This window comes from Helianthus annuus, chromosome 8 (genome assembly GCF_002127325.2).
Source record: "Helianthus annuus cultivar XRQ/B chromosome 8, HanXRQr2.0-SUNRISE, whole genome shotgun sequence".
Taxonomy (NCBI): domain Eukaryota; kingdom Viridiplantae; phylum Streptophyta; class Magnoliopsida; order Asterales; family Asteraceae; genus Helianthus; species Helianthus annuus.
Window position 1 is genome coordinate 6615085 of NC_035440.2, and position 15581 is coordinate 6630665.

Consider the following 15581-nt stretch of genomic DNA (forward strand, 5'->3'; position numbering starts at 1 on the left):
CACCAATACCGCCCCATAACCCACCATCGGAATGGTGTTTGACGCTTGTGAGTGCTAAGGTGGCCTAGAGCGCCAACCCACTACAAATGGCTTAATGTGTCAATCTAAGTTCTAACATTATTATATACAAGCCGACTATTTTCACCGTGTAATACAACCGCTTAACATGTCATCAGTATGGTGAGTGTTTTTTTTACCGGTCCACTTTAGTAAAATCTCTTTTTTTAACGACGGTATATTCGGGTTGAATGGCCCACTTTAGTAAAATCTCTTGTTTGTATTTGCGCTACAAACAAGCATAGAGCCGTTATGACATAACTGAAATTCAAACGAAACTGGTTTGAGGCAGCAGCCATTGGAAACACCAACGATTATTTTCCAACAGAATGAAGCAGGCCATGGACGGCAACCGAAACCGGTTCGTTTCCACCATTGTTTCTTGTCGTTATCATCATCCCCATTGCCATATTACCCTCCCAATTTCACTTCACATCAGAATCACAAAAACACACATACACCCACCATGTCCATCGCCACGCGCCGCCTCATCATGCTGTCTCGCCGCTCTCACCAAGCTCTGACCACCACCCGATCCACTTCAACCGCCGTATCCGACACTCCTAGGTTCCTAAAACACAACTCTCCTCACCCTATCCTAACCGATCACACATCTACCCTCTCCTGTCCCCAGACACGTCTCACCACTCTTCCTAACGGCCTCCGTATCGCCACTGAGTCTAATCTCTCCCACACAGCCACCGTCTGTGTGTGGATCGATACAGGCTCCCGGTTTGAAACAGACGAGACCCGTGGTGTTGCTAATTTCCTTATGAATATGGTATACCGAGGGACTTCGAAGAGGTCTATGAGTGATCTGGATGAGGAATTTGAGAACATGGGAGGCGAATACCAAAGCTATATTTCAAGGGAACAGACGGTTTATATCGTTAAAGTGACGGCAACAGACGTGCCTAAGGCGATTGATGTTCTATCTGATATGTTGCAGAACTCCACTTTTGAAGAAAACATGATTGTAGATTTGCGTAATGATACGATAACTCGGATGCTAGAGGTTTGTTTTATTGTTTGCAGATATGTAACCTGAATACATGTCACATGTGTGTGTTATTATTCTTGAATTTGTCGGTTTCAGGAGAATGAAGATCCAGATTCGGTAGTTTCTGATTGTTTACATGCTGCTGCTTTCCGAGACACTCCCTTTGGTCGGAGCACTGATGGGCGTCCTAAAGACGCCTTTTTTGTGACAAAGAAGGTTCTTCAAGATTACCTTTCAACCCACTATTCCACCCACAGAACGGTATTCATTAATATGATTTCCAATGTCCTATCGCTTATTGTTATCTTTATACTATTAATATGATCTGTTACAGATCATTACAGCCTCAGGGGCCGTTAACCATGGGGAGATTGTAGAGCAGGTGAAAAAGACGTTCACAAAACTATCGACCAATCCCATAACTTCGACGCAGTTAGTAAAACAAGCGCCTGCTATATTCACTGGGTCCGAGGTGTGGTGTCACAGTTTTTGTGGGCTTGAATTAGTGACATGGAGTTTGGATAACTAACGAATCTTAGTTGATTTAATAACTTGTTGCTGTAACTGTGAAATAATCAGATTCGTAAGAGGGATGATGATATGCCGTATGCTTATTTTGGGATTTTCTTCAAAGGAGCTTCATGGACAGATCCCGATTCGTTTGCTTTGTTGGTCATACAACTTATGCTTGGATCATGGACCAAATCCACAGATGTCGACAAAAATAAGGGGTTGGTAGTCGGTACCCTTTTTATTTAATCTTGTAAGGAATAATGAATTTTAATAATCTCAACTATTAGCAGTTGGCCGGCAACAATCCCAACTACAGAAATATCTACTTTTGGTCCCACCTTTTAACCTATTTTCCGGCTAGTGGTCGTTAAGGTGGTGGTGAGTGGTCGTGGTTGTGACGCGGTGATGAGAATGCTAAATAAGGAGCCACCTCATAAAATAACAAAGGTTTGTGCCACGATAGCGTCCACATCACCAAAAAACTAACTGGGTTAGAAAAGGCTCGCTGGGAGAAAATAGGTTAAAAGGTGGGACCATCAGTAGATATTTCTGTAGTTGAGAGTGTTGCCGGCAAATTGCTAATAGTTGGGATTACTACAATCCATTTTATATACTGAAATTAAATTTGTTTCGTGCAAACGTTGTTTTTACTTTCAACATTGCGAATAGAGTGTGATTTCGTTATTGCTTTTGTATTCTTTGGAAACGATGAACAGCTCACAATTCGCTCAGATGGCGGGGATCGATGAACTTGCTGAGCACTTAAGGGCGGGGACTTGTCACTACAAAGATACCGGGCTCTTTGGTGTCAGTGCTATTGCTAAAGTGAGTTGTTGAATAATCGTTTCTCATGACATCATCAAGACAAACTTCTTATTACTGATTGCCAGCTTAACGCTTTCTATTCTTTCTGCAGCCAGATTGCTTAGATGATTTGGCTTCTGCAATAATGCAAAAGTTAAGCCAACTATGTTACCAAGTCACAGAGGAGGATGTTATTCGCGCTCAAAATAAGGTAAATCGGCACTAGTTAGTGATCATGCGATTCTGGAACCTGTAAATCATCATCATCATCATACTCAGTAAATCCCACCAATAGCAAAGCAAAGGTAGGGTCTGAGGAGGGTAAGATGTAGACAGCCTTACCTCTACCCCGTAGGAATAGAGAGGCTGCTTCCAGTGAGACCCCCGGCTCGATGGTAGTTTTGCATCCAGCCTTGGACATAAGGCACATAACACTCAGCAATCGGGACAAAGACCGATTAGTGCATGTACCCTTTTGTCTTTCAGCTATCAACGCCACCACTTGATGCATGATTAACCGTCCTCAGCTTTTAACGTTATTTTCAAAAAATTAGTAAAATAACGTTAAAATTAATGCACTTTCACTTTTGCCCCCCGATGGCCCACACATATATTCATTATATGCGCATACCACAAGCGGGGCGTTTACTGAGCCTGTAAATCCACTGGCATATTATAGTAATCTTTATTAATCCACAAGTATTTGTACTTAAATCATAACGGTTTCTTCACTATTTGCAGCTTAAATATGAATTCTGTAAAGAACAGCCCAGGGCTGAAGAAATTGGACGGCAGGTACACCAGATACATATCTACATTAGATATCGTCATAGAACTGATGGGTAGCTTGTAAAATTATAATTATTCATAATTAAAATATAAAAATATAGAATTACAAATTTCGGATACTAATAAATAAAACATTGGGGCATGCCAATTCTGTGGTCTGCAGTGATAAAACATTATAACACTTGTCATCGTCTTTTACTCTTTTAAATCTCTTATTATTTCTATTTTTGCAGTTGCTTGCATACGGGCGTAGAATCCCACTTGCCGAAATGTTAGCCAGAGTTGATGCAGTGGATGTTGCTACAGTCAAACGTGTAGCTAACAGATTCATATTTGATCAGGTTATCCCTCTTTACACACGGTATTAATATATACTTAATATGACCCGTTTGGCCGTTTCAACCCGAGTTTTTCCTTGGTGAGAACCCGTTCTGTCCCGAACCAAAAGGCTACCTTTTTTATAAACGATCTGTTCCGACCCAAACCTAGTTTATACAGTGTAGAACAAGTGTTGGTGACGGTGGGGATGGTATTATTATTATTATTATTATTATTATTATTATTATTTATTTATTTATTTATTTGTTTTGAACTTTTGAGGATTGCAGGACATAGCAATTGCATCAACAGGGCCAGTGGAGCTATTGCCAGATTACAATTGGTTGCGTGGTCGCACTTCCATGCTTCGTTCTTAGGCTCTTTTGTATCGCCTCTAATACGATTTGGACTCGATTTATACACCTGAATCATTATGCGAATTTTTGTTTCCATTACCTCGCACCATAATCAAACGATGAGAAGATCGGTTCTTCTCAGAATCCTAATCTCGAATTCTTGTTTCTAATAACTTTAACATATAATTTATTTATATTTAATAATCAAACGTGATCAGCGAAGCTAAAACTTCTATCAGCAGCGTAATCGACAAAACTGTATAACGGCAACACCTTCTCGCCATACTTCTCGAAACCTTCCAAAGCGGTTTTAGCCTCGGCTCTAAGACCCTCCGCCACTTCCATCGCCTTCTCGACGCCATACGCACCTACATAACTCTTCTCCTTCTTTTCATTCACAAGTTTCTCGGCAGCTACTAATTTGTTTTTAGATGATTTCGCTTCCAACAAATCGTCAACCACTTGATACAAGATCCCAACCGCCCTCCCGTATGTTCTGAGCCGTTGGATCTCCTCATCATTAGCACCCGCTAGAAGTCCTCCACAAACGGCAGAGCATTCACCCATCTCGCCGTACTTCTTTTCGTGGATGAAGTCTATGGCGTTTGCGGGGACCTCCAGGTCCACAAACTGACCAGCAGCCATGCCGGTGGAACCAACGGCTCGTGCAATTTCGTTTATGACACGAAGGAGTTGGGTTTCTGGGACGAGATTAGTTGGGGTGTGAGAAACAATATGGCGGAACCCTAGCGGGAACAAAGCGTCGGCAGTTAGGATGGCCATGTCCATCTCAAAGACGGTGTGGTTTGATGGTTGACCTCTTCGGGATGGGTCATCGTCCATGCATGGTAAGTCATCATGGATTAAAGAAGCAGCATGCACCTATAAAACACACATATGCCAGCTGATCGGATATCGGATATAAAACAACTGAAAAAAGGCAATGTTTTCGTAACCGGGCTGTTCATTTAACTGCACCTTACTAGTCCACTGGTCAGACCGGTTTTAAAAACCAGATGACATTATAAAAAAATTAAAACTAGAGTATATATTTTTAACGAAAAACAAAAGGGTAAAACTAAAATGCCATTTTCGTCCCTGAGGTTTGGCCAGATTGCGACTTTCATCCAAAGGTTTGTTTTTCGGCATCTGGATCCAAAAGGTTTGAAATCTTGCCATATTCATCCGGCTCGTTAACTCCATCCATTTTTCTCCGTTAAGTCAGGGGTATTTTCGTCTTTTTTGTTAACTTAAAAGGCAATTCGGTCTTTTTCACTTTATGTACAAGCATATAGCATAATCTACATGTATTCCAAAAACCGAATTGCCCTTTAAGTTAACAAAAAAGACAAAAATACCCCTGAATTAACGGGAAAATGGATGGAGTTAACGAGCCTGATGAATATACAAAATTTCAAACCTCTTGGATCCAAATGCGAAAAAACAAACATTTGGGCGAAAGTCGCAAAAGTGGCCAAACGTCAGGGACAACCATGGCATTTTACTCAAAACAAAACATGTAACTACTATCTTTTGGTGTAGATTTGCAATTTAATAAAATATGAAGCCTTAGATACATAAAATATGGAGAGTGAAGTAGTAAATGAATCACTAAATCAGATTTTGAATAAAAAAATTAGAAATACAGTCCGTGGCGGACCCAGAAATTATTTGCTGGGGGTGCGGATGAGGTGTTCAACCATATTTTCAAGGGGTGCGGTCGGGTTTTTTTGCCTAAAATATACACTAAGTTTTTTTTTCAAGGGGTGCGGCCGCCCACCCTGACCACTACGTAGGTCCGCCCATGAATACAGTTCAACCACCCGGTCTGTAACCCTCCGGTTCAAATACACTCAACCGGACTGGTTATGTAGCCGGTTGCAGTCCAACCTGTCGTTCCGGTTATGAAAACATTGAAAAAGGTGAAAGCATGTCAAAGGACATATACGATATACCATCTCAAGGGCACACGCAGTGGGGAAGGCAGCAAGGCGGTTACCGCCAAGGAGCTCACAGGCAGCAACACACATAACGGGAGGTGCTCGTTTAGCTCCTTCGGCAAGAACAGAATAGCGCATGGATTCGTATATCTGAGCGGGGTACTTAACAGGTATAGCTTCATCAAGCTTCTGGTTGATTTCTTCTCTCAGAGTTGACCAGTAAGTTTTAAGGTCAAAACTGGCGGAAATTGATGATGTGGTCGAAGAACATTTGATCGTTTGTCGAGTAACCGAAAGTCTCTTTGGGAAATGTAAATAAGAACATGAAGTTACGGTTGTTGCGAACATCACCATTTTGTTTTCTCTATACCCTGATTGGCTTTGCAGATTTCTGTCCATATGTTGAATATTCGACAGTTAGCGTGTTAAAAAGTTTGAAAAATTTGCATTGAACATCGCCATATCACAGGCTTCTAAGAAGCAAACATGCATTACACATTCCTTAACAGAAACATAACTTATTGCTTTAGCAAAGAAGCATAACGTCTGAGAAATTTGTTACTCGATACCAACATTTATTTAGTAACGCTACAATGACGCAACCATGTCTAGAGCTTTTAGCAAGATTTATAACGGCACATGTCGCGCTCATACACATCTTGATCTAACAGTATTATAAGTTTATAATAGGTGTTTAAGTTAGATCTAAACACAACCTTATAACAAAATACCTATCGAGGGATATGATAAAAACTAATAGACACGCAATACATCTAAGTAGGATGAGATCGGTACCATAGTACCAAAAGTACCCAGGGACAGAGTTAGTGTATTAGGAGGGGTAGCACGGGCTACCCCGTCTTCGTACCGTTTTCGTATTGTCATTTTTTTTTTCCGGTTTTATACAAAGGATAACCCTGATCCAAAAAAAATAAAATTGGGATGCCCCTTTCTTTTTGTGCTAGATCCGCCACTTAAGTACCTGTCCTGAAAATCATAAGCTATGGGTACCGGTACCAAAAGTGTTTGGTACAGTACGATATTCAATGGTAAAAAGTGGGTAAAATATTGCACCGGTTCCGAAAGCACCGATCCGCATAAACTGGGGACCGATACCGAAAGTGTTCGGTTCTGTACCGGTATTGTACCTGTTCAGTTTCGGTACCTGATACCATTTGCTCATCCTAGTTTGTGTATAGCATTTTTGAATTTGTCAATATACAGGAATTATGGTGTAATAGCCTTAATTTCCACAAAACATTAAACAGTTTATACCTGGTAAATCGAAGGGTGTGACGATGCGTACGAATCCCTTTTTGGGTCTATACCGTTTCAGTTCATCGTGTTAGAATGTTAGGTTCGGTTGGGTTTGGTCAAAGAAAGTCAAAATTGGTTTTTTCCCAAATCAATTTAGATTGGTTCGATTTGAACCGGTTCAACCAGGTTTTACCTGGCTCTCTTCAGTTTTGACAGGTTTCAGTTTCAACAAAGCGGTTCACCGATAGATTACAAATTGCTGGTTTGGTTTCGAACCGGCTTCTCTCAAACCCGTTTTTGGTGCAATTCGGTTTCGCTTTGGGAACCTCTATGTTAGGAAACTTTCTTAGAGCATTCACATCCAAGGAATCAAATTATGTGTGTGTTGTTTTTAAAATATAAAGAGTATAAAAAGTGGCTGTGAGTGGAGGAGAGAGAAAATGTTACTGTTCATCTGTATATTTGGGGAGACACTGTTCACCCCCTATATATTTTGAAAGTGGTTGTGAGTGGAAGAGAAAGAAAAGTTAATGATAAAGGTATAAAAATATTATTTAATTGAAAATGAGAGAGAAAGTGTAGTATTTTTAGTGTAATTTAGGGTTAAAATATAATGAATTGGATGTAAATGCTCTTACATACCGTACAACTTCTCTATTTTATCATAGTTTGCATGTTTTTTCTTTCTCTTTCCCGCTCAAAAAGATCGGCTTCAATCTTTATAGAGGGCTTATGACCACTGACTACATCGTTCTCCCTCTTTGACATGTCTACAACGGTCCTATGTTTTTCTTCTATGAAAGTTTGTTCGTGGAGCTAAAAACTCTGACCGTAGGAGGTCTTACTATAGTTTTATTATATTTTATTACAAGCATTGACAGAATAATAATGTAAATGTGTATTTTTTAATGATATTATATGAAATTGGTTAAATAAATAAAAAGAAAAACATATTTTTCTTAGTTTAACGTATTATACTATTGCTAGAAAGGTGCCCACGTGATGTGTCGGAAAACACAGACACTAACAAGGTGTGCATTGTTCGGTTGGTTTAGTCTTTTATCCTCAACCAAAGTTATCGATTAGTCTATTTTATTAAAAAATCGTTTTGGTTTATTCGGTTGGATTAACGGTTTTTGGTTTTACTTATTTATTTTCGGTTAATAGTTGAAACCAAACTTGGACTAAAACTTTTGCTTAGAAATACATGAAATTGAGGTATAAATACATGAAATAGATGTATAAATACATGAAATGGAAGTATAACTACATAAAATTGAGGTACAAATATGAAATACATGAACTAAAGGTATGAAAGCTAGAAATATATAAAAATATGAATGGATCGATTCGATTCGGTTAATTTTGGTTGAACAAGGGTACAAAAAAATCAGTCCCCAGATTCGGTTCGGTTTCGTATGTTTTTGATTCAGTTCCCTTTAATGATTTAATTATTGCTCACCTTAAACATTGTTAATCACGTAAAGTATCATTTTTAATAAAAACACAATAGCAATAGTATACTCGAATTGGAGAGAATAAATACTCGTTTTGTTGTGTGTTTTTTAAATATTAACGTACAAAAAAGTTATGACCGTTTAAAAATCGTGGGGCAGTTAGTTTTATAAATGGATAAAGTGTAACTACTAACTAGTTATCTATAAATTTGTTAAAGACGAGGAGGTTAAAGTGTAACTCTGATGAGGAGATTAAAGTGTAATTAGTGTTTGAGAGATTAATTTACCATCATTTTAGGTTGTACCTTATGTACTAAAGCAAAAAAAAAATATTAACTTTTTGGTATCTTAAAATATTTTAAAGTATTTATAATTTTGTTAAAAATGAGGGGATTAAAAAGGGAAATTACAAAAATAACCATTAACCAAATCTATTTCCAAATTTGGCAACCTCATGCGTTCTTGGAGCAGCGCATCATGCGCTGGATGCGTCTTTCAAGCACGGAATGCGTCTTTGGAGTGAAACCCAATAAAAAATGGACACGTGGCCACCATGACTTTCAAAAGGGGCATGGGATGCGTCTGGAAGGCATGGAATGCGTCCGGAGGGGCATGGGATGCGTCTGGAGGGGCATGGGCTGCGTTTGCGAGGGCATGGGATGCGTCTGCGAGGGCATGAGATGCGTCTGGGCTCACCTTGAACATTTAAAACGACATGTGGCCTTTTTTATTGGGTGTTTGAGAGGTTTGCATATAGACGCATCTCATATTTGACGTGCCGCTCCAAGGATGAATGGGGTTGCCAAATTTGAAAATGGTTTTGGTCAATGGTTATTTTTGTAATTTTCCGATAAAAATAATAATAATTTACCCTCATAGTGTGGCCCGATTAATCAACAAACGGGTTATTACGCCTATTGGGGTTTCTTGTTGATCTTTACTTGTATTTTACGCAAATGATCTCTAGATCAAGTGGTGGAGGGCTTGCATTTCTTTTGAGAGATGGAGGTTCGACTCTCACTTGGTGCAGGGTGAGGCACTGGTGGGCAATGATAGGAGACCCAGGCAGTGGCGGAACTAGGTCTTCAACTCAGGGGTATCCCAAAATTTTTTAGGGGTGTCCTCGTACTTGTTCAGGGGTGTCATGTGTATAAAAATCGGAAATTTTTTTTTTTACACTACTCGTAAAAACTTGAGCCGTAGCCCGGGCTACGCTCATTCACACTACAGGTCCGCCCCTGGACCCAGGGAAACCTGGGTTGGATCCTTGAGCCAAACGGGTTTTACCGATAATTTCACTATCGTGCCTACGGGCGGGTGGGTTACCGGATTTCTCCGGAATTGGTGGTGGACTCGGGTTACTCTCGGAGTACTCCGTTTATCCAGTGGATACCCCGAGAGTGCTCGGAATTGAGTTTGTTGGCCGTTAAAAAAAAGGGTTAAGCTATTAATGTGTTTGTTGGGTCGATGGATCTTTAATAGCCTCAATGACAGGCCCAGGGAAGTAGCCTATCTCTCTTGGACAAATAGATATTTGACTGACCTTGTTTCTTAATTAGATATCAGAAAATTCAGCGTGGCCCAAATATTGGGCAGCTAGTTTTGACAAAAGCTATCACTTTCTTTAATGAAATTAAATTATTTGAAAGTTTTGACAAAAGCTACAACTTTCTTGAATGAAATTAAATTATTTGAAAATAAATCAAATTTAAACAAGTTGACTCATTCATAAACCACTCATAAGTGACTCACTAAAAAATTGAATAAATCAAAGTTGAAGGAGCACAACTATATTATAAAAAAGATTGAATAAATCAAAGTTGAAGGAGCACAACTATATTATAAAAAAGTGAGATAAATCAAAGTTGAAGGAGCACAACTATATTATAAAACTCATTTGATAAATGAGTTTTGAGTTAACTTCAGAGACTATTCTTGAAAATATATTATTTTATTATAACTAGTATTAAACATCCTCGTGTTAAGATGGAGGCGTAAAACCGTGTCAAACAGCATCAATGTCATACCATCGTGAGCGACTACCAAAACTGAATTTGCGGTGAAAAATTAGACCGAAACGTAAAACATAGAAGAAATAACTAAGTCGATCTAGGACCCGCAAGTTACGACGAACTTGTCAAACAGGAAAAAAAATAGACGACGTAAAAACGTTGAACTACATACGTACATTGCATTGTATTAACTCGCAAAACTTAGAACGAAGCATAAAACGGAACGTAAAAACGTTGAACCACACACGCACGTTGCGCTGTGTTAACTCGCAAAATTTAGAACAAAACGTAAAACGAAAAATTTGCGAAATATGAAAAATATAAGGGACCAAAGTTGAAAGTAAAAAAGTTATGAGGTTAAACTGGAAAGATGAAAAATTTAGGTTAAAAGTTTTAAGTTAAAAATAATTCATCAAATACTTTTGTACTAAAAGTAAAAAAATCAATTTTTTTTTGTAAAACTCTCCAAACATGATATACAACACCTTATGCACAACTAAGTTGATGATTTATAGTATTTAAATTTAAATTAAATAAGAAAACTAAATAATATATATCTTACTATATTTAAAGTTACATATAAAAAGTTAAAAATAAACACATAAAATAATAACAAATTTCATAAATCAAGCTCGAGCTTCTTAGGTTAAATGAGCGGAACTCAAATAACTTATTATCACTTATTCAAGTTATAATCATTTATTTGCGATCTCAATAGTTATTCTAGTTATATATTGTTTTACACCTCTAGAGGCAAATGTCATAAAAAAACCAAGATCATTTATATTTTTTTCTCATAAAAGTCATTTCATTTTTTTTTTTGCATTTAAAAAACCAACATACTTTCTTTTTTGTTTCAAAAAAGTCTCTCCACTTTTTTTTTTTCACATGAAAAACCAACATACTTTCTTTTTTGTCTCATAAAATTCCTCTAACCATTTTTATACATAAAAACAACATACTTTCTACTCTTGTATCATACACGTCCCTTAAAATGTTAAACTTTAACAAAAAAAATCTCTTAATTATGATCGGATGAAATCAAGAAAACATTATTTGACAAATTATGTTATACTTTTAACGATTTGAATTTACACATACCATTTGATATGTTTGTTATTTTATTTTATTTTGAGTTATGTCATCCACACTCGTGAATTTTATTATATTGTTTTCCGAATAATATATATTGTTATCAGTTTATTGAATTTAAAATATACAAGAAAAGACAAACATTAAGCATACTTTGGTTTACCTTATATCTAATTTAAAACATTAATTCATCTAAATTCTTTTTTAGCATGGTATTAATAAGTAAAAAATAATAATTCACAGTTTTGTCAAATTTAACATTTGGGGAGACTTTTATATGCAAAAAGTTGTTTAGAAACTTTTACGAGACAAAAAGGAAAATATGTTAGTTTTTTTATGGTACTTCCCCCTTTTTAAACAACCAAGTGATTATTTGATATCCCTAAAACAGAAGCTAAGCAGTATAGTGGTGGTCAGGTTTTTTTTAAATAAAACTTCGACCCAAACGGGCAAAAAGCCAATACAAAACAGTACCCCTGTCCCAAACGGGCAAAGGACAAAATTACAACATAGAAACTTTAGAAATTAAATAAAACTATCACTGACCGGCGGAGAACTTGACGATGGAATGGTGTTTCCGGCGGTTGTGGTACGGTGGTGCGTCCACTTCTACACCTTCTCAGTAATGAACGAAGAAAGAGACTTAAATAGGCATATCATTCGTTTGGTTAAGTAAAGAAGAAAATGGGAGGTTGCATTAAGAGTACTTGATTTCTTCTACTTGTGCATAAAGCATTCATGAAGTTTTAAGTTAAGCCATATTAGTCCTTCAACTTTGTTACTTTTTGAAAGTATTCTTTTTTTTTGAACGGCAAACTTCATTTTTAATCTCTAACTAGGTTTATCACCCTAGCCACAACACTTCTTTTGTTATTTAGTCTGTGTTTACATATGCTTTAAAATCACTACGAGCGCGTTGCACACGGAACCACTAACAAGAATAAAAAGAAAATTTAAAAAACAATAAAAAATAATCGAAAGAAAATCAACCAAAAAAGTTGTATGTTAGTGATGTTGTTGGTATGAAACCCGTGGTCAGAGATGAGCAAATAATACTGGGTACCGACACCAAATTTTCCGAACAGAAGGATCCTAAGTACCAATTCGTTACCGACTTTTGGCGTTCCTAGTAACGGTTCGCTACCGATTTTTACCTTCATATACCGGTATCGTAACATGTATTTTCGGTATCGGTTGCCACCGAGCTCTGATCAGGGATGAGCAAATGGTACCGTCTAGCAGTACCGAATTTCCCGAACTAAAAGATTTTCAAACTTAATCCGGTACCGACTTTTGGCGGTTTTGTGTATCAGGTTGGTGCCGATTTTTACCTTCATGTACCGATAATGAACCGGACCGTACCGGTATTTTCGATACCAGTATTAGTTGACACCAAACTTGTCCAACTTAGAAAGTAAAGAACATAATAATAATTATTAATATACTAATATATGATTATAATATATTAAATTAACTGTTCATTTCATTTGCTAAATTAATATATAGTATAGTGATAGTCCTTCATCTTTTACTGACCCAAATTTTGTCACTCTAGCTTCCAATATATGTTTTGACGAGCGGTAAAGATCATATGGGGCCCGCAAGTGACCGACTGTGCAAGGTTTCCTCAAGTTTAGCCTCACCCACGGTTTACCTTTTCCGCTCCAATGAAGCAGGCTAATCGGACCAGGGGTGCAAACTCCTACATTTCCTTGAATGTTGTCACCACCTATGATCAATGCCTTTAATGTTCCTGGTAAAAAAAACAAGCAAAAATGGTGGCATCGAACCCAAGTAATTAGAAGGTTGAAAGGTATTATTATATAGATGGTGGGAAGTGGGAAGTTGTTGGTTTGGAGTTTTGATAGTTTTTGACACAAAGTCAAACTTGGATATTGTTTTAGACTTGTAAATGGATGCTGTAAATAGGGCGGTAGGTGTGTACACAGGGTGGTTCAGTTCGGTTTCAAGCCCCCATGAACTGAACCGATTTTACGGTTAGTGGTTTCTATATTAGCCTTGTGGTCGTGGGTTCGGGCCCCACGGTGGGCGCCAATGATGAAACAATGGTTAACCGGGCAGGGTTAACACACTGGTCTCGTCAAGAAGGGTTAATCCCTTCCTCTCGAGGATCGCTGGCTGGATCACCGGTGGTTGATCTCCTGCACAAGATTCTCACGCCGGAGAGTGGTAACAAGGAGCACCCCCTACCCCATCCTCCTTGTTACGAGTCACGGCTTGTTTTCTTGTGCAGGAGATCAACCACCGGTGATCCAGCCAGTGATCCTCGAGAGGAAGGGATTAACCCTTCTTGACGAGACCAGTGTGTTAACCCTGCCCGGTTAACCATTGTTTCATCATTTCACTACTAGAAAACTGGGTATTTCCGACCGCATTTACAGTCGCAATTGCCTTGTTGCGACCGTTTTGCAACTGAAAATGTGATTGGAAAAACACTTGTCGCAATTGCCCTATTGCGACCTAGTTGCGACCGCTACTGCATTTTCTGCGACTTGTGTTTGCGATCATAAGAACGGTCGCAAAATTTGCGACTGTCCTGATTTTTATAACATTCTTTGACTTGTTGCGACCGTTTTGCGACCGCCTAACTTTTGCAACCGTAAGATGTATACCTCCCCATGATTTGTTATAAAGATGATATCTCCATGGCTTCCTTTTCGATGGTTATGGCCATCATTAGTTGGGATGATATGTAGGAACATATGGTGATGCCTGCATCAATCATAAGAAGGGTTCTATCGATAAAGCTTTAATAAACATCCGTTGCATAGAAAAATGGCACCAAATTTTCACAAACAAATAAGAACATCTACACCAAACCACATAGAGATCTGGCCACGCATACCGCTCCTGCATGTAGTTTGTTACTAAATACACCACTACTAGAATTTCACCTTCTTACTCTTGGCTGATTTAGCAAAATTTGCAGCTTTTCCGATAAAATTCGAAATCATTTTAGTTGGGTCTTTTCCTGGAGGATGGCTTTCCTCTTGGCTTGTGGAGGTGGAACGGGTAGTTTGAAGTTTTTCTAGGTGTATCATCTCACCTATCCTGCCCGAGACGGAACTTGTCAACTGATTAAAAAGAGGAAATTTGAGAAACAATTGCTTTATACCACCCAGTGATGTGGCATAGTTCCAAGAATTGATTCGCTAAACTCCCTGCATTCAAACTACAGTTGAAGAATGCTCAGCTAAAGATAATACCAAATATTTAGCAATAGACATTGTTTATCTACCAAACTTATGTTGTGAAATAAGTACATCTCCTGGTTGGCGTCTATTAAGAACATGAACATCAAGCTTATAATTATGTTGTGAAATTAGTGTTGATTCATCTAATGAACTGCTTCAATTTTCTATTATTACATAGATCAATTGTTAATAAACGTAGAAGATTTAAGAAAGTATACTTTCATGCTTAACATTAATTTAAAGTAAAAACAAATTCCCATTTCAGTTGTATGCTACCAAACAAAGTTCAAATAAAATATAAACTTCAAAATACCTCATTTTTTCTACTCAAGCAGAGTGTACCGGTTCGCCCCGCAAAAGCATAAAAGGCAAAATGGCATAAATTAACAGCTCCTGACACATCTGCAGACTACATGCAAACTCCTTATACTCTATTTATATAAGAATAAAAGATGTATATTTGAGGGTATTTAAAACAAAAACTAATATGCAAGTTCTTACTTCTTTCTCGCTTGCGATTCTTCTTTGTTGTTTAGCACTTTCCTCCGGTCCCAAACAGTTCACATTTCCCACTCAAGCATGTATCTGTTAGACCCTGGAGCAAAATTTCAACTATGGCAGTTGAAAAGAAAGCTATCCACAAAAGGGCACTGTTAAAAGATACTGGGCTGTTCATTCAATTTGGGTTATACTGTTTTATTTATTGGGCCTAATATGTGGGTTGTGTCTACTGATCGTTATTATTGTTTAAGTTGTTATAACAGATTCATG

At 38.0% G+C, this 15581-nt stretch overlaps 2 protein-coding genes across 2 annotated transcripts; one reads left to right on the forward strand and one right to left on the reverse strand.

Annotated features, from left to right (window-relative positions):
- Window positions 1-373: 373 nt before the first annotated feature.
- LOC110871893 (probable mitochondrial-processing peptidase subunit beta, mitochondrial) lies at window positions 374-3931 on the forward strand. The gene is made up of 9 exons (XM_022120649.2): window positions 374-1072; window positions 1154-1318; window positions 1392-1529; window positions 1637-1788; window positions 2287-2395; window positions 2487-2585; window positions 3116-3169; window positions 3397-3504; window positions 3772-3931. Exons 1-9 carry the CDS (start codon window positions 524-526, stop codon window positions 3856-3858), a joined length of 1461 nt encoding a protein of 486 aa, XP_021976341.1. The 5' UTR covers window positions 374-523; the 3' UTR covers window positions 3859-3931.
- On the reverse strand, window positions 3908-12238 carry LOC110871894 (heterodimeric geranylgeranyl pyrophosphate synthase small subunit, chloroplastic). The gene is made up of 3 exons (XM_022120650.2): window positions 12142-12238; window positions 5793-6168; window positions 3908-4719 (listed from the first exon to the last, which is right to left on the reverse strand). Exons 2-3 carry the CDS (start codon window positions 6129-6131, stop codon window positions 4042-4044), a joined length of 1017 nt encoding a protein of 338 aa, XP_021976342.1. The 5' UTR covers window positions 6132-6168; window positions 12142-12238; the 3' UTR covers window positions 3908-4041.
- Between the last annotated feature and the right edge of the window lie 3343 nt (window positions 12239-15581).

Bases quoted from the DNA above. Each gene is read 5' to 3' on its own strand.
- LOC110871893 (XM_022120649.2), top strand. From the start codon at position 524: ATGTCCATCGCCACGCGCCGCCTCATCATGCTGTCTCGCCGCTCTCAC. The intron at 1,073-1,153 runs GTTTGTTTTATT...TGTCGGTTTCAG, and splicing joins CGATAACTCGGATGCTAGAG to GAGAATGAAGATCCAGATTC. The intron at 1,789-2,286 runs GTTGGTAGTCGG...AACGATGAACAG, and splicing joins GATGTCGACAAAAATAAGGG to CTCACAATTCGCTCAGATGG.
- LOC110871894 (XM_022120650.2), bottom strand. From the start codon at position 6,131: ATGGTGATGTTCGCAACAACCGTAACTTCATGTTCTTATTTACATTTC. The intron at 4,720-5,792 runs GTATATCGTATA...TGTGTTTTATAG, and splicing joins CTGCGTGTGCCCTTGAGATG to GTGCATGCTGCTTCTTTAAT.